The sequence below is a fragment of the Planococcus citri genome, chromosome 3 (assembly GCF_950023065.1).
Source record: "Planococcus citri chromosome 3, ihPlaCitr1.1, whole genome shotgun sequence".
Lineage (NCBI taxonomy): Eukaryota > Metazoa > Arthropoda > Insecta > Hemiptera > Pseudococcidae > Planococcus > Planococcus citri.
In genome coordinates this window covers 49557999-49578061 of record NC_088679.1, presented here as the reverse complement: position 1 = coordinate 49578061, position 20063 = coordinate 49557999, and the positions used below count along the sequence as shown (strand labels likewise).

The following is a 20063-nucleotide window of genomic DNA, read 5'->3' as shown; positions in this document are numbered from 1 at the left end:
AAAATATCTAATAAAATAAATAACGAAAAAACATTCTCGTTGAAATAGTTGGACAGAAGTAACGCAATAAATTTTTCCATTCGAGTTCATTTCTCTGCATACATACATTACTAGACAAAATACGTAGGTAAGTAAAATTACTCAGTTGAGTGTTATACAAAGTTGCAAAAAAAAAAAAAAAAAACGAGTCATACATACTGTAGATGAATTGTTGCAGTGGGTAGAGATAACTCTAGCTACTGCGTGTTTAATAATATCTATGTGCCTAACTATTTTTTATAGAACTGCTTATGCGTTACCTATTTCCGAATAAGGTACAGAAACAATTTTATTGAGTTCCTCTACATCAAATCTCATACCTAACCAATCTTAGGGTCGTATTCATAAAACGTTACTTAGGGATCACTCGGTTAAGTATAGTAAAATTTGGTGACATTTTTCTAGGCATGATTGAATTTTTGAAAATCTTTCACATTGAGAGATTGGACTCCGAAGGAATCAAAATTCACCACTTAGCCAAGTGATCCCTAAGCAACGTCTAATTGAATACGGCTCTAAATCTTGTGATATTTTCCCCATCTACTCGGTGAAAATGTGACAGAAACAGTCAAATCCATCGTATTTCGAATCCTCTGAAAAAAATATTGGAAGAACAAAAAAATTAAAAATTAGTGTTGTTCAAATTGGTGTTTGGGTGTAAGTAAATCGTACGGTGTAAAAACATAATATGCTGGATAGTTACGTTCCTCTGATAAGTGATAATACTGCGAAGTTTTAGCCAAGTACAGAAAATATGTAGGTAATTGTAATTTGAAAAAAAAAAATTTTAAAACTGGGGAACGTAAAAAATGAGCTTTTTAATTTTTATAAGTTTACGATCATTGAAAAAATGAAGCTTTAATTTATGCAGCTCAAAATAATCCTGAAACCGGTCGTGGTGATGTTAATTGTTAATAAAAAAATACCCAACTTATTTAGGTACCTAAAACATAGATAAAATTATGCGAAGTGATTCACGCACATGATACCGCACCTACTATTTAAAAGAACAAATTAATGATAAAACGCGAATATTCTTAAATAATACGTCATGGTCATAAAGCACGCTATTGGTACTTCGAGAAAAAAATTTAAAAAATTTTGTACCGTTGTCAGGTGTGGGGTTCGAACCCACGCTCCCGTTTGGGAACCAGAGCTTAAATCTGGCGCCTTAGACCACTCGGCCAACCTGACTATGATAAATTTGCGAGTTTTCTAATGTCACATACATAGTCATTTAAAATTAATGAATTTTAACAATTCACCAAGCATTAATTAATAACTGAAATGCAGTAGCTAACAGTAAATTATCCCTCTGAATGTTTTTCCTTCATACTAATCGGTCAACTGAAAAATAAACTGCAAAAACAACATGTGAACAGTGGTATTCTCAATTCTGTGTTAGGTAGGTTCAGCTACATGAATGAAATAAACACCAGTGGTCATGAATGAGAAGTATATTCGCATTCATGAACAAACGTGGCAAGGGTGGTTAATTAAAGATGAATTACTACTGCTGTAATCGAAAATGCATTTTGTTAATTCGAAAAAATTTCGGCAAAACATTTCGCCCGAACAGGGACTCGAACCCTGGACCCTTAGGTTAAAAGCCTAATGCTCTACCGACTGAGCTATCCGGGCGCTTGCCGTATTCCCCGCTATAACGGGGATTTTTTAGTAGTTGATTTAATTTTACAAAAAAATTAACCCTAAAATTTAATAGAAGCTCGATTTCCTTACGATTTCCAACAGCTGTTTGTAGTTGCTAATTTGTTGTAACAAGCAAATACTGTTCTATAGTTCGTATGCCGATTTTCAAGCCTCGCAAATTCACGAAAATATTCATATTGATGCAATAAGATTACAAAAATTGTATGTAGTCAAAATTAGTACAGACTAAAATTTTTGATTCATCAACTGCACAGTGAAACGTACTGGTATTCCATATCTTAAACGACGCCTAGTCGTACTCGGGTTTGGTTCATAACTTTTTAAAACAAAATATACCTTTACCTATGCCAACCTCATGATGAATTTACCTTCAAACTTCAATAGAAGAAAATTTGCACATCAACAGAAAAAACAATACCTAAGCCATCAGTTTCAATACAAATTTCAAGTCTGAAAATGAAAACGAATCGATAAAGAAACAATTATATTAATTAAAAAACTACAATTTACTTATAAGAAATAAGCTTCATTTTCCACCAAGGTTGTCCTTTGGCAGGTTCCATCTCATTTTCTTTTAAAAATTCGAGAAATTCTTTGCGGTAAATTTGTTTTAATGGTACAGGTTTTTCTTGACTTTGTATTTGGGCGAATCTAAGTTTCTTAGTTGCTTCTTCTAATGTAAGTCCATACCATTCAATTTCTTCATGAGTGAATTTATCCAAATAGGGTTTATACTCGTCGAGGATTTCTTGCCGTTTATCTTCATCTTCTGGATACAAAGTTTCATCCCTCAACGCTAATAAGATTTTTCTTTTGAGTTTGATAGCTAACAAATTCCTCAGATCACAAGCAGGTGTCTGTATTAGGTAATGATCCAAGCCAAAATGCTCATTTATCAAATTAATGGCTCGATGAGTTAAAATACAAGCTACGTGTTTATCGAGGACTTCACTGTATACTACGCCTCGATGCAAATTGGGTAACCAAAATTTCGGAGCTGGTCCCAAATCGATTTTCCTGAATTTAGGATGATACGTACGTCGGAATCCTTGAATTATGGACTCTCCGCCCCATATGCCGTCATCCATTTGCGGGCTATCAGATAGCGGAATCGCGAAGTTCTGTACCAGTTTCACTTCACCAGTGTTTGGATCTTTTTCATACATTCCTTCTTTAGGAATATAATGTACCGGTTTGGGTATTTGATCTTTCCATTCCAAATAGAATTTTCTGTATTCTTCCGGCAAGTTTTTGTAGATCTGTTTAAAAAATATGTTTTTGGCAGGTCGAGTGTACTTCGTCAAATTGTACGGATATATGTTTGGCAGCAGCATGACGATTAGTATTATTCAACACTTTATGGAACTAGAACTGGACGAAAGTAGCGATACAAGATTTTTAAGCGTTTTAAAATGACATTCGAGCTATTTTCTAACGTAAAATATAATGGACATATTTTTCCATCACTTCAACTCTGTTCTGTTCTGTTATCACTACCGACCGACCGACCGCAAACAAAAATATTTATCACTTTTTGACTTGTTGGCAGGGTTGAGAGAACAACAAAATTTTGTTCCCGTTCTCCGTTCTCGACGTTCCTGACGCCAAATGAACCATATGATCTTTCCTTCGCGTACGAGTGTTGTGTGAATATAGTGGGTGTCTAAGCATTGTTTTTCTATGCAAAAGTTGTCCCGGTGAACCCGGTGAACCCTCACACAACGAAAGAAAAAACGCTTCGACTACGAAATATTAGTTAAATTCACGCTGTACCCGTACGCTTATTAAAACCGAATATCCTCCTCTGACATTTTCGTTCTTTGTTCTCGTTCCTGTCGTTCGTTCCCACTTGTTTTTAATGCAATGCAAGGTGAAAAATACACAATTTTAAAAAAAAAAGGTAAACAAAACGTGCATATGCTTTCAATTGCAACGTCAAATAGGCATTATCGATTTGCCTTTGCAAAAAAATTCAGCATTTACAAATTATAACAACGTTCAAGACACTTTTTTGACAGATTTACACTCAAAAAGTCGTCTGAAACAAAAATTGAGGCGAGAACGAGAACGCCATTCAGAACAACTAAGAGAACGGTTCTCGTTCTTCTGTTCCAAAAAAATTCATTGTTCCTTCGTTCTTTTGTCCTCTGTTCTTTTCAAAAAGGTTTCAAAACGTTTGTTCTTTCGTTCGTTCTCAGGAAAAAAATAGCTGTTCTTTTGTTCTTCGTTCTCGTTCTCTGTTCGTTCTCTCAACCCTGCTTGTTGGGTGAATCAATTCATCACTGTTTAACAGTAACGGAAACAAAAGCTTTGAACTTTGAAAAAATAAAATGATTAAAAATTTGAATAAATTTTAGCATCAGTGTCTCACTGATGATTCGAATTTATTTTTTTGCAAATTATGTACATTGTGAAAATCATTTTTCAAGAAAAACACATCATACGACAGCGAAACACTGAAAAAAATCGATCTACATTTTCTACAAAACAAAGCGAAAAGCATGCAGAAAGTACACACAAACACAATCAACAAAACAAAACATGGGAAAGTTTTATCAAAGTTCGAAATTCCGCCAAATTTTTTCATTTATCAGAGACATCAGAGTAAAATCGACTCGATCAATCAAGTTCAAATGCATACAATAGACACATAGTTCATAACTTTCCAATTGTTGCATGAACGAACAACGAAATATGCGCTGAGGCTGATCGCATCGTACGCTGTGTGACTGTAATATTGTGAAAATTAACCTGAAAAATGTCCAAAAGAATTAGTTCAGAATTCAATTTTGCTCCTCAGCTGAAGAAACATGTCGGCGAAATGGACGTGGAATATGTATGCGCTCGTCAATCTATATATGGTAAGTATGAGTCCATTCTTTCATGATTTTACGAATTACTTTAGCCTAGCAGTAGCATCTGTCATTAAACAGTGTTCATTTCTTTACAGACAAAACGATCGATTTACTTTTTAAAGCCGCTCAAAACAAACCGAAAGTCAGCTCAGTCAGGAAATCACTGAACGGTACTTCTTGTATTTCAGCTTGCACCGATACTAGAGATAACCTGAAGCAGATGATCATGAATAGCAAATGTCAATTGGAAACTAAGCTCTTGCATGTACGTTGAAAAATCAACTTAGGTTACCTACCTACAGTATTTCAATTAGTTTGACATCTGTTTAAATTACACGTATCATGTACTCTACAGGATCGGCACATGGAAGTCAGCTTGACATCATTCGATAAATGTTCATTTTGTGAGAAATTAGGCTGTTTTACGTCCTTACTGCAGTGCTCTAAATGTAAAGATCTCTTCTGCAACAATTGCTCATTCCCGCAGTAAGTTATCAGTATCAAGTAATATTTCGGAGTTTTCATATTCTGCTATATTTTTTCATAAATCGTATCGTATTTCTTTCAATTTACAGAAGTACCAACAACGATGGAGTTTTGTGTTTATCCTGTTTTAATTTTAATTGAAATTCAGTCCCTCAGCCTGCGTGTCTAATTTTGTTTTCCAATATTCATAATAATTTATCGTATTTATATTTTAATTGAAAATTTGTTACCCTTAATCTATTTAGAAATTTATATGTAGTTCGCTAGTATTTGTTAGTATGGCATCCCGGAGATGATTATTGTATTCATTTTACGTTATCACGTCAACCTTCCATTTTGTGACAATTTTTTAAAACTTTTCTCAGTATAAAGAATTTTAAGGAGCTGCAATATCGTCTTTCAATTAATTTTGAATTAGACCAATAGAAATATCAATTTAAAAAATGTAATTATGGGTCCTATTGAAAAAGGTTGTAATCAATAATAGCATGTAAGCTAACTTACGTATTTATGTTTTGAATAAACTAATCATTCAAAAAGATTAAAAACGTTTTATTTCATGCTAAAACTGACATATCACAATGCTTTAATTAGGCTAAATATTAGAATAGACTGGAACTTTTTAACATCACAAAACCATGAGCCTGTAAATGTAATATATTCACAATGATCGAATATTAAAAACGAATTGACAAAATTTTATCAAATACGCATTTGAAATATTGAACATGGAATTAAGTTCCATCGTTGGAATTTTTTGAGAAAAATACATCACATGAACTTGAATCTTGATTAAATAATTCAACATTCTCACTTCTAGCTCGCTGGGCTTCTACAATACTTTTCATATTTTTTGAAAAAAATACATCACAAGAACTTGAATCTTGATTAAATAATTCAATATTCTCACTTTTAGCTCGCTGAACTTCTTCTATAACACTCTTCACATTTTCTGATGCTATAGATAGCATGCGTTCACTGATACCCGACTTCAGCTGGGCATTGGATACTTTATTTGTCCAGAATTCTTTACAAATTCTGTATAATCGTTTACCGTAATCACGAAAATTCTTATGAGAGCAAGTTACGCCTACTTTCTTTAATGCAGCCGATACAGCCCACAGAAGTTTCTGTAATATAAAACAATGAATAAATAAGTGTAAATAATTTCCACGTTCGCCCAAACTCTAATAATACGTACTTTTCGTTGAGTTTCGCTTAGTTCTGAAATATTACTATCATTTCTCGAAAGATTATACCCATCCGAGGCATTGTCATTAATTTCGACGTCCAATCTCACTCGTTTTCCATTTTCAGTCATCTTTGTTTGATACATTTTACCAACAAAATTTTTAGAATATCCGGAGCTGCCAGCTATTTCATTCGCCTTTCTAGGGGTACAATTTTTTTTAGGAGTATGCTTTTTAGGAGTTGGCTTCTTCGGAGTTTGTTTATGCGGCGTCTTTCGAGGAGTGCCTTTGGAAGGCGTTCTTTTTCGTAACCATAACGAATGTCTCAACTGCATACACTTTAATTTACTAGTTGAACTTTTGAAATCAGCTTTGCTTTTTATTTCATCCGGAGTATGAAATAAAGCTCGTTTCACCTCTTTACTTTTCTTATCTTTGCTGTAAAAAAAAGTCAAACATTTAGGAAAAAAAACAATAACGAGAAAAATAAATTCGAAGACACAACTCACTTTGGCTCGACTAAAATAGTCTTCGTTTGTAATGCGGATGTTTTACATTTGCTCGCAGCTTGTAAAGACTGCGATGAAAACATAGTTCGACGTTTAGCTAAATGTGATAGTCTACGCCCCGGAGAATAACCGATCATTTTTCTTCGATCTTTTTTCTTGTTCAAGAAATCTTTACTAGGACTATAAGAACTAACAAAAGATGACGTTTCACAGCCAACGTATCGTTCTCTGTATTTTTCGTAAAGGTCGACCATTTTTTCCGATAAATCTCCTAAATTATAACTGCAAATAACATTGCAAAATTTTAATAGTACTAGATACTACAATAGGTATCGAATGTAAATTAATTTAAAATATCCAACTCACGAACCTAATGTCGAAAAAAGTACAATTTTTTGTTTCCGGCCATTCACTATTTAAGGCTTTTTGAAAGGAACAATTATTTTTGAGAACAATCTGATCTGAAAAAATTCACAAAAATAATTCATCAATTAAATTGATTAACTAGGTACTGAATATGTGAACCTATTCGGTTATCAGTTCATTCCATACATCAAAAATTGGAAATAATTATGCGTACTTGATTCAGTCTTTTCGTTTGAAATCATCTCTTGAGAAGAATTTTTCAAAATATTCAGAATATCTTCAACTTTCTGCTGAGGTACGGTTAGAATTGGAGGAGGCGGAACGCCGGAAAGTGAAGCTTTCAATCTTCTTAGGATCACGTCGTCATAAGACTCTTGTTTGATTTCATTTTTACTCTCATCGTTGGGATGATCTTGGAATAATTCTTCGTCAGCTGTAACAAACAGAAACAATGGGAATTTATTATTAAGTACTAATTGATCATCAGGTAGGTACTAGGTACATAGGTAGAGGAATACAATGAAGCTTGATTTCGGTGCAAATAAAAAATATCAAACTATAGCGTGCAAATTAAAATGAATTTATACCGGAAATACGATGTATTCATGTTTTCATATAAAAGGCAAAAAGCAATAAGTCTTTGTATCACATACCTTCTTCATGAAGACAGCAACACATACGATTCTTTAGGAACCAATACACAGACCAACGCTACAAGAGCTTTCGAGTCAAACGTGTTCGAAATTTCTAATCATAACATAAAAATTTTAATACATGTTTTTACGAATTAGCATAGAATAATTATTCAATTTTTAATATACCTTTTCCACAATGAATTCGTCGTATTTCCGATATTAATATTTTAAATTTTTTACAAACTTGAAAAAAATAATCAAAAATCATCAATTTTTTTTTAAATTTAAAAATCGATAAAATACTAATGGTTATTCGCATTTAAGGTCACAATGTTAAAATCATACATCATACAACAACAAAAAAGAGAAAGAAACGTATGTGTATTGTGTACTCGTGATCAAAATTAACAAAGTAGATTAACATTTTTTTCAATCTTCAGTACAGAGTATCAATAAAATGAATACCAGGACAGATAGGAATTTTTCAGGAGGTACATACTTCTTCGTTTAATCACCATTGCAAGAATTGAATTACAGAAGGAAACTTCATATGTTGTAGATTTTTGTAGCAAAACGTCCTTGCAAGGAAGTGGTGAGAATGGCGCATGTAGTCAAAAAATCGATCATCTGGATTGTTATAAAATAGAAGATTTTGAGCACACTCAAAAAACAAATAAATTCATCGATATTACATTCGACTTTCCGATAAGGGAAAATTTTAAACCACCTCAGAGAATTCTCGATCAGAAACCATTTAGAAGTCCACAACAAATAGCTGAAGATTTACAGAGAAAATTACATGAATGTTCAATTCGAAGAAATGCCCACATCAATTCTATTATACAGAGAAGTCGACTACAGGTAAAGCGTACTGTTTTCGTCTATTCAAAAAGTCTATTTTAAATTTTGATACAAAAATTGAAAAGTATCGTAAAATTTTTAATTACGAGATATTTTAAACAATCAGTTGCAAATAATTAATTACTTTATCTCGCATAATGAATCATTAAATTAGGTACCAGATATAAAAATATTTCCGGTTTGCTGCATGTAAATATGATAAAATTTTTAATAATTTTTGAACATTATTTTTCTGTAGATTGAAAAAGTAACTAAAGCAAAAGCGAAATTAGCGTCAAAAAGAGTTGAAAATGCTAAAACGACAGAAACTGATATTCAGGAAAAAACAGAATGCGCCAAGAAAAGTAGAGAAAAATTCATTAACGATAGAGTAGAAAAATTCAGGAAACAGGTAAGACAATACTTATTTCATTCATTATTTTATATGAATATTTCAATTCAAATTCCTAGAAAATGTAAAAAAAAAACTTTATTTATTTGCAGGTTCAGCATGCAGAGGAAATCAAGGGTAAAAAATTGGTAGGTGTAGAAAATAATTTTTCAAATACTTTTGTTCGTTAAGCATCATTGGAACAAGAAATGATGGTTGAACTGAAAAATTAAGTCAAAAATAAAACACTTGTTTTCTATTATTATTAGAAAGTGTTCAGTAAAATCTCAAAACCGAACAATACATCGACTCCCATCTTACGTTTCCCTACTAATCCATGATTTCCCAACAGTCATCATAATTATAAATAAAATAGCAATAATAACTATTCAATTTTCAGGCCAACAACGTGTCAAAGTAAAAAATCGAAAAGATGACCCAATTTATCGGACGATCAAGCGTAATTAATTAAATTTGTTTCTATTAAAATTACAAATATTTTTAATAACTTCTTTTAAGGATTTTAATTGCTGGTATTTTTAAATAAAAATTTTAGTACATTATTTAGGTAATTATAATTATGAAAAAAAGTAACACACTACATAATATTTTAAACATTGTTTTTTTTCTTCGTTTATAAAAACAAAATATGCGTAATGCAGCTGTACAATGTATTGCTTTTATTTTTACAAAAAAAAAAATCAAACAAATTCAATAAGTAGGTATGTAAAATAAAAGTTAGAATGTTGAATGGCACTTCGTTTCTAGTAGCCTATTTCTTTAGCTGGGTTTTTCACGATAACAGTACAGTTGGGAACATATTTTACGGAGCCAATATCAATATTTCACATTGATTAGATATACAAGTCTCAATATACCACGTACGTGGTTTTTTAAACATACCTTAACAAATTAAGCATTACAAAATACATCTACGCTAACATTACATACATCTTACAATTATTACACAAAGTTACAAAATGTTTAATGAAACTTCACCCTTAAAACCCTTTTATAATATCACTTTGTATTTCAATAAAATGCAAACACTATACAAATACAAATAATACGATGACGGTTTCTTCCCCCTTCCAAACGGTATTTTATTCGCCAATAATAATTACCGCTGTCACTAATATTTGTACGATAACATTTAAATTACCTACCAACTGTTTTCAGCTGGTATTTAGAAATTTCCAAATTCACTAAATCTCTCATATGTGCGATTCTCTTTTAAAATCAGTCTTAGGGAGCTCAAATTTCATATGTTCGGCCGGGTACGCAGGCCGATAAGTAAATAGGTACCAAAATGTTCTCACATGTAAGTAGTGGTACGCAATGTGGAATAAACAAAGAAAAAGTGATGAAAATTTCGAATATTGTACTTTCGTTAACTCTCTCATACCTATGACTAGCGACGTCTACGAACGCGCGAAAATAGTATAACAAGGTATACAAAATAAATATTTAGAATAATAAACAAATATGGAAAAAAACGTGGTACACAAGTAACAAGAAAGATACATAAATTGAAACATAAATTAATCGATTTTAACGGTAGCGTAAATCTTCTGTACAAAAATCGACGATCCCATATAACCTAAAGTACCACACATGATACCTAACGCTAAACTAAATAAAGCCATATACTCGAAGTAGAAAGCCGTTTGAAACAACCCGTACATTTTGGTTTTGAAAAAGAAATAGTAAATGGAATACAAATACACATAAATCGAAGTAGATCCCGCTGAAAGAAAACTTGTCCATTGCCAACGATAATCTTCGGCGTTGAGAAGAAAATACGTGCAAACTATGGTCACGCACATAGTAACAATAATAAGTATAAAGAAAACTAACAACATGAAACCGTAAACGTAGTAAATTTTGTAAGCCCAAAATGACGTAAAAATGAAGTACATTTCGATAAATATCGATCCGAATGGTAATATTCCACCCAACATGATGATTACGAGAGGATCCATGTACCATTTCTTCTCAGGAATCGGTCGAGGTACGGCGTTAATACGGCAAGGGTAATCTGGCTGACCGGACAGATTACGTCCTAGCACCGTACCTACCATGGTCAGTGGTAAAATAACGAAGAAACAGATGCACAGAACTGCGATCATTGTTCCAAAAGGTATGGCTCGAGAAGCGTGATAGTACATGGCGATGAAATTGATGAAGAACGCTGTACCACAAACCAATACTGGTATAAGGAAAGCCGACACAATCATTTGCTTGATCCATTTTTTGCCTCCCATTTGGGAGTACAAACTGCTGCCGAAATAACCGTTCACCGGCGACGTAATTGAATATACGAAAATAGTGGTACTTAATAGAGAGCCACGTTCCGTGTACAAATCGCCTAAAATGGCGAACGTGATTACGCTGAGGGTCACCAAAGTAATTTGGTATCCGGTACCGATCAGAGAGCAAAAAAGTAATCCATGAGGAGGTGGACGAAATACATCGCCATGAACTTGTTTCCAACCGTATTCGTCTCCTAAATCACGTTCTAAATCTTCGAGATCATCGTCTTTGCTATATCTAGCGTAATCTTTACGAAGGGTACGCATTAAGATCATGGATACTAATCCAACTAAAAATATAACCATCATAAAACTATTGAATATGCTAAACCAATGAATCCTATGTTGGAAGAACGTAGGATCAAGGTATTTGTCGAAACGATCTTCGAAGCGAATATCAGACTGTTTCCAATTGACTTCGTAAGTGAATTTAATTTTAGTATTCAACGTTAATGGCATTTTATTCTGCGATGTCAAATTTATATCAACGATACGATCGCCGTTATAACCGATATCGAATTTTTTATGCGTCCAAATAGAATAGACTTTGTTTTCTTCGTCAACGTCACCAACAATACCCCATATAGGTAAATCGTCTATGTACATTTGATACCAGTAATGATTCTTCACAGCGTATATAAAGGCTTTCTGTTTCTCTTCGTTGAGGAAAATCTCACAATACGGAGTGAATGGTACATTTTGCATGTATTCGATATCCAGACCGCTGAATTCCAACTCCACTCCTTGTAAAGCTTCTCCAAGTGTTTCATGGTAATGATTGATAGACCCTTTGGCGCCGGTGCAAAACGGCAAACTGAAGTAGCCATACGTTTCCTGTCTATTATGGTATGGGCCAACGGTATTCATCCACAGTACTACTTCGTCGTTTTTTTCGTATCTATGATTATGTTCGTCGGCATATACTGATAAAAAAAGCCAACAAGTAAACGCGTAAATTTTTGCTAAGTCTTTCATATTATTCCAGAATGCCATTTTTTCATAATATCCGTTCTGAAAAAAATTATTCGTTCAATAATATCATCAGACTGGGGCACAAGTTAACGATAACTCAGTACGTTATAAAACTCATTACATTCAACGATATCATATTTCTTATCTGATATGCTAGGTATAATGTTTAGGGATTCAATTTCTACAGAATGTAATTTTGATGAAATATGTGTCAAGTTATGTTTCTAAAATACATAGTATTCTTATTGCAATACGTAAATATGATGAAAGATATGTTAAAAGAAGCGAAAACTAACCGAATAATTCCTCTTCAAAACCATTACTCTCCATGAACAAGATTCCCAGAATTGAAATGCTTTACATTAGACGCAATTATAAAGGCAGTGTCAGTGCTTTTCCAGCTATGAACACAGGAAATCAGGCATTTTCTTCAAGAAAATTGGGCCATCATTTTGGCGACTGAAACATAACACGCAAACTATAAACGTAACGGTATCAATTTCGGAAAACAGCTATCGTGTACGGTTTATTACTACGACTGCGGTGGCATCGATAACCAAAAACAAAAGATAAATGAAACAAAATTACTTTTTAGGAAAAATTGAGTGGCAAACTCCGAAACTCACAATATGAACTTCTATCAGTGCTACGGTATATCCAATCAACTTAGGTAAAACGAAATTGAACTTTCCGCACACAACTTTTACGAACTCAAAAACTTTCAATTCGTAGACAATTTTCGAAAAACACTTACTTTTTCACAACATCTATAAACTAAGAGAGGTTGTCTCATAACCCGTATCCGGCGTTGGCGCCTGGGAACAGTCCCCGCTTTTCCGCACCGCGGCGCGTGACGTCACTGGAGGAAGCCAACTTCTTACTGAAGCGGTAATAGCCCATTTTTCGTGGTTTTTTCGATTTTTTGGACAAACGAAGGGGTTTGGGTAAAATTTTAATAGAACTTAATTTCAAGATATTCAAATTTTCTATCGATTGGTGTAAAATTTATTGAATTTCGTGGAATAATGACGATTTTACGAGCATTTTTATTCGTGAAGTTTCACCAAGTGTTCAATTTAAATTGAAATTAATCGAAATTTTCAGTGAACACCTACGTATTTTAAAAATCCAAAATGTTCAGAATTTTGTGCTCTTTAATATGGTCTATCATTAAAAGCCCTAGCTTCTAACAATAAAAAGTTTTCAAAGTTTGAATAAGTAAAAACATGCTGTGCACTATATAGACATTCGGATTGGAATCAAAAATGCACAAAATTTTCAGTGGATACACTAGTATTTTAAAAATTAATAATGGCCATAATTTTATTCTCTGTAGCGTGGTTTTTCATTCGAAAACTAAGCAATTACCGTTCAAAAGTTGCTATCAAGGTTCAAATTATTATACACACAGCTAATGAAAAAAAAAGAGAACTTCAGCGATCTTTTTAGTTTTTTTTTCTCTCGAAAAACGCAATTCATCTGTTAGAAAAATTCTATAGAATGAGATTATGATTAATAATTAAATAGTTCATTTCAATATTCATCCATCTATTAGCAAAAATCAGGAATTCAAATACAGAAATAAAGATACTTTTACAAAAACACAGAAGATACAAAAAGTTGAACGAAAAATAAATATTAATAACCAACGAATCACTGAACTCTGAAGAAAGGAAAAAGAAAAAGGATGATTGATGATATGATATTATATTTCTGTATCTATTAGTCTTTTATCTGCATACTTTGATACTGCCGATCACACTGAATGACTGAAACAAAGCAAAAAAACATCATCAGGTTCAGAATATTTATTCAGTGTTGTTCAAGATAATATCAAATATGTAATGAAATAAATCACATCACGAAAATGCATTTTCATATTTCATCTTTTACTGAAATATTATGAAAATCAGAAATCCGTCATCCGTCACCACTTTCTACAAATCTACGTACGGAATTGTACCAACAATTAGCGAAAAAACACAGATCTAAGTTTTCACAAATTTCCCAAAGATGAGACATTAAGCAAAATTTGGATCCAGAAATGTAATTGATTAGATAAAAATCAATTTAGAATCAAGTAAGCAGCAATAAAAATGTAATGTGAATCATAATCATGATAGTGTCATTACAACCAAGCCCCCAGCCCGTTCAATTTTATTCTAGCAGTTGGCACGAATATGTTCAGCTCATTTAGTAGAGACAGATTTTGAATATGAACATGACTTGAAAAGTGAGCTGCAAAAACTTGATAAAATTGTCTTAATTGTCCATCCAAAAGAGAGCTAGAAAGAGATGCTGTGTTATCAGTCAACTTACACAGCTTACACTTACCCAAAGAAACTCCCGCATCTTCAGCAGCAGTTCAGCAGAACGAACGAATGGAACTGAAACGAAAGAAAACAGTTCAGTTAACAATTTACATCACGTTCAATAATAATAATTTGAAGCAGAAAATATCCAATGAAAAAAATCAGATCTCAATCTCATTATAAACAACTGCTCGGAATGTTACAATATGAATACATATAATTAAGCCGAATCGATGTTACGTACCAAATAGAATGTTTCTTCTTCTGCTTCAATTCATTTCTTCTTCGATTAAATATATTAATTAATTAAATGCAACGGATTTTTGAAAAAATGATTCGTAAAAATTTAATCAACACCGCTCAACTCCATTATCACAGTGCAAAATTATGTAAACAAGCAATACCTACTTATTTTCTTTCCTCCAGTGACGTCACGCGAGTCGATGGGCGATTGAAAAATTTTTTACCTATCTTCTAAAATGAGACAACCTCTCTTAGTTTATAGATGTTGACTTTTTCAAAGAGAAATACATAAATTGCGAGTTGGATAATACAACGTGGAGACTTAACTCATACAAAAAAGTAAAAACTGGATAAAGACAACGTTTTCAACTAGATAGGTACTACCTACCTACTGAAAATTTTTAAAAATTTTTTTTTTCATAATTATGTATTTTGTATTTTTTTTCACTTTTTAGTTTTTACTTTTTTTGTCGACCGGGACTCCGGGACGCGTTTTTTACGTCTTTTTTAGTTTTTACCGACGCTCGACGCTTTTTACCCTTGGTCATCGGTCGATGCTTTTTTTCGGTAGTTCATGTAAAAATTTATATTCTCAAATCTCAATTTTGTTTGCTTTTATTTTTTATTTGAAAATTAACAACAATTAGTTTGTCTTTACTCTTTAGTCTTTAGTGATTCTCATTTTTGTGGATGTCGATTTTCGAGTTCACTAACATTGAATATTCAATGTTACTGGTTACTATACTATCCTGCAGCAATGAATGTAGCATTGTAGCATGAGTCTGTTTTTTACATCATGTACGCACGTGTACTGAATGTGGGTACAGCCTACCAGTAATATTTAAAATCAAAAATATAAAAACACTAGAGTGTTATAATTATTCAAGATGAATAATACGTCATTATGTCATACATAACTCTTCAACAGTTTCTCATTTTCCCACCCCAAAAATCCAAGATTACTGCAGTCTTTGTATGAGTTTTGAAAATGAAGAAGCTCTGATCAAAATGACGTTCAGTGGGTTAAAAAGCTCTCATGCTTTACTGAATTTTCATTTTTCTCAAACTACATACTATTTAGGTATCAAGGTATGTAGTAGGTACCTATGTATGTATTATTTTGTGCCAACATACTTTTTATTTGATCAAATTCTGACTATAGATACTATAAATAAATCATAAATGAAAAACTAAGGTATAAAAAATATAGGAATGTTCTGTTCACATATAATAATAAATATACACGAATGAAACAAAATTCACAGATGAAATGAAGACAAAATTGTAATACACATAAATTATTCTAAGCTACAGTTCATATGTTTAAATGATGAGTTTAGTAATATTTTGAAACAATAAAATACATTCGCGACGCGTAAAATTTCTGAAATGACTTACATGAATAACACTTCATTAAAAATGCACCATGATTTTTAAAAAATTCGAACAAAACTATAGCCTCAGATATGGATAAGTGTAACAGAAAAATACATAAACTAGAAACCTATCAATTAACACAATCATGACTAACTTCATAATTCATTAATTTGTTGTTTGCACATTTTTGAAAAAATGAATGAAAATGTGTCGTGAAATTGACAGTTATTACCTATACCCAGCCCACTACGCTTTTGCATTAGGTTCTCCATAAAAATGGATTATTACGAGAGGAGTCGAAAACATTAAAAATAGTTGCGACAATTCACCTTACTTTTCGCAGTTGATTAAAAATTTTCAAAATGGTATAAGTTGGACATTCAAAATTTTTCATCACCAGTTTTTTCCCTCAAAAAATCATACAAATTTTACCAATGCTTTCATATCCAGATTGTATCACGAAAAAAATGTTAAAGATAGAAACAACAATAATTGAAAACTCACTCTTTAAAGATAATTAAAAAATACTCCGTTCGTATTTTGATTTAATGATCACAACAAATAATTGAAATTAATGAAAGACAGTTAGGCAGAAATTATAACAACGTGTAAGGGTAAATAAATAAATACATGTACCTATCCTCTACTTACATTCATGCATAGACTCATACTGATTTTCCTCATTTGTAATTCTACATTAATTAGGCAATCTCGCGAGAGCTCAAAGAATAATATATTATGACATTTTAAATAGTGCTATTAATATTTTTTTAAACTTTAAAAGAAGTTGAAAATTTCGGAATACCTATTTATTTTTACTTATCTGCAACACTTTATAAATCCTACCTACCTTTGCATAAAATTTTTAAAAAATGCAAGATATTTATCATCAAGTTATAAGTCTTTTTCAACAAGTTTACACGCAGTAGGTATTTGGGTATAACATGTGTTTAAAAATATTAAAAGTAAGTATTATGTCTACTACTTCAAGAAGAAACGGTATAATTAGCCACCCAACGGTCTTCAGAATTTGAATCAAATGCATAATAAGAACGCAAAAACCTAAAATAATTCATTTAAATATAATATGTACTATTATACTCTCAATGTAGCGTGAAATAATAACAACAGTGATAACAAATTAAAAAATTATGGCAGTTGGAAAATAAAATAATGATAATAGTAAATAATAATAATTTTTTTAAAAAAGTTGAAAATTCGAAAACTTTATTATAAATAAATATTATAGATGAACAGTTGAACACTGAAACGTTTCACGTGAAATTGATATAGAATGAGCTCGTAAATCAATAAAACGAATAGATACAGCAACAATATAGGTACTATTCCTTCATTTAATTATATGGCGCAATAACGACAACGATGGCGCGTAGATAAAACTAAATTAAAACGATAAAGAGATTTATTATAAGTCAAATTTCGAAGATGAAGTAAAATATACATGTACAAAAAACTGTTTTTCTTTCAGTATTTTTTCGTCAGTCTATATAAGATTTCATTTGAAATAGATAGGTAATTATCACGAGTTGGAACGCCTTTCACCAAGCTTCGGTGTAACGAACATCTAACTCATTTAGATGAGGAAGTTTTTTTCTCAAAATTTCAAGCATCGAAGACGACAATTTTGTGCTATTCAAATTGAGCCACTTTAAATTTGTTAATGCTAAAACATAAAAGTAACGTATTAAATAAATGCAAAGCTAAGTATGGCATATTCACGATAAGGATATTTCCAACTTACTAGTCAATGAAGAAATTCCTTTATCTGTGATCGGAGTTTCGCATAAATTCAATGCTTGTAAATTGGTTAAATGTTCTGATATGACGATAAGACCTTCATCACCAAACTATTAGATATAAAACGGATCAATTTTATAACTCGGACAATTTCATAAAATTGATGAGTAGGTAACAAAAACGTGAACAAACCTGAGTCGCCCATAAGTTTAAATATTTTAAAGACGGCAGTTTAATAAGCGTTTCGGCGCAAGCGCTTGTTGTATGAGTAAATGCCAGCGTCAATCGTTCTAAATTTCCAAAAGAGCCATTGCTGAATAATTGGAATAAATCATTGTCCGTCGAACGACAAGGCAAAGTCAATTTCGCAGGACCACCTTTTTGTTGCTGTAAGAAAAAGAAATTCAATCGGTCAATATCTAACCGAACGTAGGTAGGTAATAGGTACCTATTCTATTTAGGTAGGTCTAGGTAAGTCTACATACTTAATAATATTTATGAATGGGTAGGTACTAGTGTTAAAAAATTGGCGAAACTTACAATTTTCTTCAGATGTTGTTGTCTTTTACACAACATGTTATACTGTATTAGTCCACTTTCGGTGGATTGTAAAGTAGCAGTGATCTGAACCTGTTGATCACATTCTTTGACTAGATTCCACTCTAACATTAAACATAAAGCCATTTGGCAAGCCGAATTTCCTCGTAAAGCTAGCAGCAAACAAGCTTCTAATTGTTTTTCGTATAATTTTAATAAAAATGATTTTCTTTTGTTGCAGCAGTTCAATAATTTATCGACCTGAAATCAGAATATTTTTTCATTCGATCAATCAAATTGTTAGGTAATATAGGGACGCAAATCAATGTAAAACGTCGCAAAATTACTCACCATCAAACTCCATAGTCGTCCATCGTCGTTACAAATTGTATTTACGGGGCAGTATATATCAAACCATCCATCCTTTTCCACTCGTGGTCCGATAACTTGAGAATGAGTGTTACAACGAGAATCTTTTGCTATTTTTTCCAAAATACTTCCCATGTTCCTATTTCAATTAGAAAAGGATTATTAGCTGAACATAAAATGTTTGAAACTATCCCTGGAGAGCCATGAGTGACTCACGAGGAGCTGAAATTCAAAGTACCTAGGTAATCTATTTTCAAGGTCCTTAATTACGATATGGAGAGAGAATGGTTTAATCCATGAAAAAATCTCCTCTGTATTTTTGAATTCCCTCAATGAATTCGTGAAGTGGTTATATAATTTTTTAAAGGGGTAAATTCGAAGAAAAGGAATATTATTCGTATACAGGTTGAAAATGACATCTCAACGATGCTCTTATTCATAATGTAGGTAGGTAGTTCATATTCATACTAAGATGTTGAGTAATTACATATACCGGATATTATGATTTTTTATAATTACTTTATTGTTTCGCTACAAAAATACGTGTTTTTCTACCCCCCTTTCCTCTCACACTTCAACGAAATAAGGGAACAAATAATTTGAATACTTGTAATAAAAATACCTGCGTGGTTCCAAAGAAATAATACTTGAAAAAATATTTACCTAAGTACCTATAGTTATTTATGATATCATATCTTAATGGAGTTTTTTTTTCTTCTTCGAACAAAAGCGTGAAACACCGCGGTCTTGTTCTCAACTTCAAATATAATTCCACATGAACAATACACATCTATTAAAATAGGTATTCACGTGGGAAAACTTACTTACCTAACAAAGTATTCACAATTGAGAGATCGGCCGTGAATCGGGATCGGTTGCAGCATATTTGCCAATCCTGGCAACCAGTCATTATACTCGGACCTAAAATTACACGTAATATTTCGATATTAAATAAATTACCAACACCTGTGGTGAGTTACCTGCTTACAACTAGGTAATATGTAGGTTTTAAAATTTAAAAAAAAAAAAACTATGTTTGTAAGGGAAGGGGAATCGGGGTTAGATTATTTTATATTTTTTTACATGCAGTCTGATACACTTATTAAAATTTTTGTTTTATAAAATTTCCATATAGGTATTTAAAAATATATGTAACTTACAGCAAGCAAATTTCAAACATGAAAAATTAAGCCACGTGTCA

The 20063-nt window shown here is 32.2% G+C and overlaps 5 protein-coding genes, 1 long non-coding RNA gene and 2 other non-coding genes across 11 annotated transcripts in view; 2 read left to right on the top strand and 6 right to left on the bottom strand.

The window, feature by feature from the left end:
* Window positions 1-1149: 1149 nt before the first annotated feature.
* Window positions 1150-1233, bottom strand: TRNAL-UAA (transfer RNA leucine (anticodon UAA)). The gene has a single exon. It is a non-coding gene; the product is annotated as a tRNA-Leu (tRNA).
* Window positions 1234-1607: 374 nt separating this feature from the next.
* Window positions 1608-1680, bottom strand: TRNAK-UUU (transfer RNA lysine (anticodon UUU)). Its single transcript has one exon. It is a non-coding gene; the product is annotated as a tRNA-Lys (tRNA).
* A 501-nt stretch (window positions 1681-2181) lies between these two features.
* Window positions 2182-3298, bottom strand: mRpL28 (mitochondrial ribosomal protein L28). Its single transcript, XM_065354872.1, has one exon. The coding sequence runs from the start codon at window positions 3042-3044 to the stop codon at window positions 2217-2219; it is 828 nt and encodes a 275-aa protein (XP_065210944.1). The 5' UTR covers window positions 3045-3298; the 3' UTR covers window positions 2182-2216.
* Window positions 3299-4236: 938 nt separating this feature from the next.
* LOC135839024 (uncharacterized) lies at window positions 4237-5580 on the top strand. The gene is made up of 4 exons (XM_065354873.1): window positions 4237-4571; window positions 4661-4830; window positions 4921-5051; window positions 5141-5580. The coding sequence occupies exons 1-4, from the start codon at window positions 4469-4471 to the stop codon at window positions 5190-5192; spliced, it is 456 nt and encodes a 151-aa protein (XP_065210945.1). The 5' UTR covers window positions 4237-4468; the 3' UTR covers window positions 5193-5580.
* A 2-nt stretch (window positions 5581-5582) lies between these two features.
* Window positions 5583-8713, bottom strand: mi (minus). 2 transcript variants are annotated; one of them, XM_065354870.1, is made up of 7 exons: window positions 7938-8065; window positions 7770-7863; window positions 7331-7549; window positions 7121-7211; window positions 6751-7032; window positions 6253-6679; window positions 5583-6181 (listed from the first exon to the last, which is right to left on the bottom strand). In XM_065354870.1, the coding sequence occupies exons 2-7, from the start codon at window positions 7792-7794 to the stop codon at window positions 5786-5788; spliced, it is 1440 nt and encodes a 479-aa protein (XP_065210942.1). In that variant the 5' UTR covers window positions 7795-7863; window positions 7938-8065; the 3' UTR covers window positions 5583-5785. The 2 variants fall into 2 exon arrangements, with proteins under 2 accessions (XP_065210942.1, XP_065210943.1); XM_065354871.1 differs by lacking the exons at window positions 7770-7863; window positions 7938-8065 and adding an exon at window positions 8251-8713.
* Window positions 8488-10667, top strand: LOC135839025 (uncharacterized). Its single transcript, XR_010557522.1, has 3 exons — window positions 8488-8612; window positions 8851-9003; window positions 9096-10667. It is a non-coding gene; the product is annotated as an uncharacterized LOC135839025 (long non-coding RNA).
* Window positions 9586-13041, bottom strand: TM9SF3 (transmembrane 9 superfamily protein member 3). The gene is made up of 3 exons (XM_065354869.1): window positions 12855-13041; window positions 12563-12725; window positions 9586-12305 (listed from the first exon to the last, which is right to left on the bottom strand). The coding sequence occupies exons 2-3, from the start codon at window positions 12584-12586 to the stop codon at window positions 10524-10526; spliced, it is 1806 nt and encodes a 601-aa protein (XP_065210941.1). The 5' UTR covers window positions 12587-12725; window positions 12855-13041; the 3' UTR covers window positions 9586-10523.
* A 3685-nt stretch (window positions 13042-16726) lies between these two features.
* The window catches only part of LOC135839019 (C-Maf-inducing protein-like), a 37364-nt gene continuing 34027 nt past the window's right edge, over window positions 16727-20063 (bottom strand). For all 3 annotated transcript variants that reach the window (XM_065354866.1, XM_065354868.1, XM_065354867.1), the window contains exons 10-15: window positions 19691-19783; window positions 18845-19001; window positions 18497-18754; window positions 18149-18343; window positions 17961-18066; window positions 16727-17882 (exon numbers count right to left, since the gene is read on the bottom strand). In XM_065354866.1, the coding sequence (XP_065210938.1) occupies window positions 17758-17882; window positions 17961-18066; window positions 18149-18343; window positions 18497-18754; window positions 18845-19001; window positions 19691-19783 (934 nt within the window). In that variant the 3' untranslated portion in view covers window positions 16727-17757. The remainder of the gene's footprint in view (window positions 17883-17960; window positions 18067-18148; window positions 18344-18496; window positions 18755-18844; window positions 19002-19690; window positions 19784-20063) is intronic.

Coding starts and splice junctions, on each gene's coding strand:
- TM9SF3 (XM_065354869.1), bottom strand. CDS start 12,586: ATGGTTTTGAAGAGGAATTATTCG. Junction 12,306..12,562: donor TTTTGAAGAGGAATTATTCG/GTTAGTTTTCGC, acceptor AATTTTTTTCAG/AACGGATATTATGAAAAAAT.
- LOC135839024 (XM_065354873.1), top strand. CDS start 4,469: ATGTCCAAAAGAATTAGTTCAGAATTCAATTTTGCTCCTCAGCTGAAG. Junction 4,572..4,660: donor CGCTCGTCAATCTATATATG/GTAAGTATGAGT, acceptor ATTTCTTTACAG/ACAAAACGATCGATTTACTT. Junction 4,831..4,920: donor TGGAAACTAAGCTCTTGCAT/GTACGTTGAAAA, acceptor TGTACTCTACAG/GATCGGCACATGGAAGTCAG.
- mi (XM_065354870.1), bottom strand. CDS start 7,794: ATGTGTTGCTGTCTTCATGAAGAAG. Junction 7,212..7,330: donor AAACGAAAAGACTGAATCAA/GTACGCATAATT, acceptor GAATTTTTTCAG/ATCAGATTGTTCTCAAAAAT. Junction 6,680..6,750: donor ACTATTTTAGTCGAGCCAAA/GTGAGTTGTGTC, acceptor TTTTTTTTACAG/CAAAGATAAGAAAAGTAAAG.
- mRpL28 (XM_065354872.1), bottom strand. CDS start 3,044: ATGCTGCTGCCAAACATATATCCGTACAATTTGACGAAGTACACTCGA.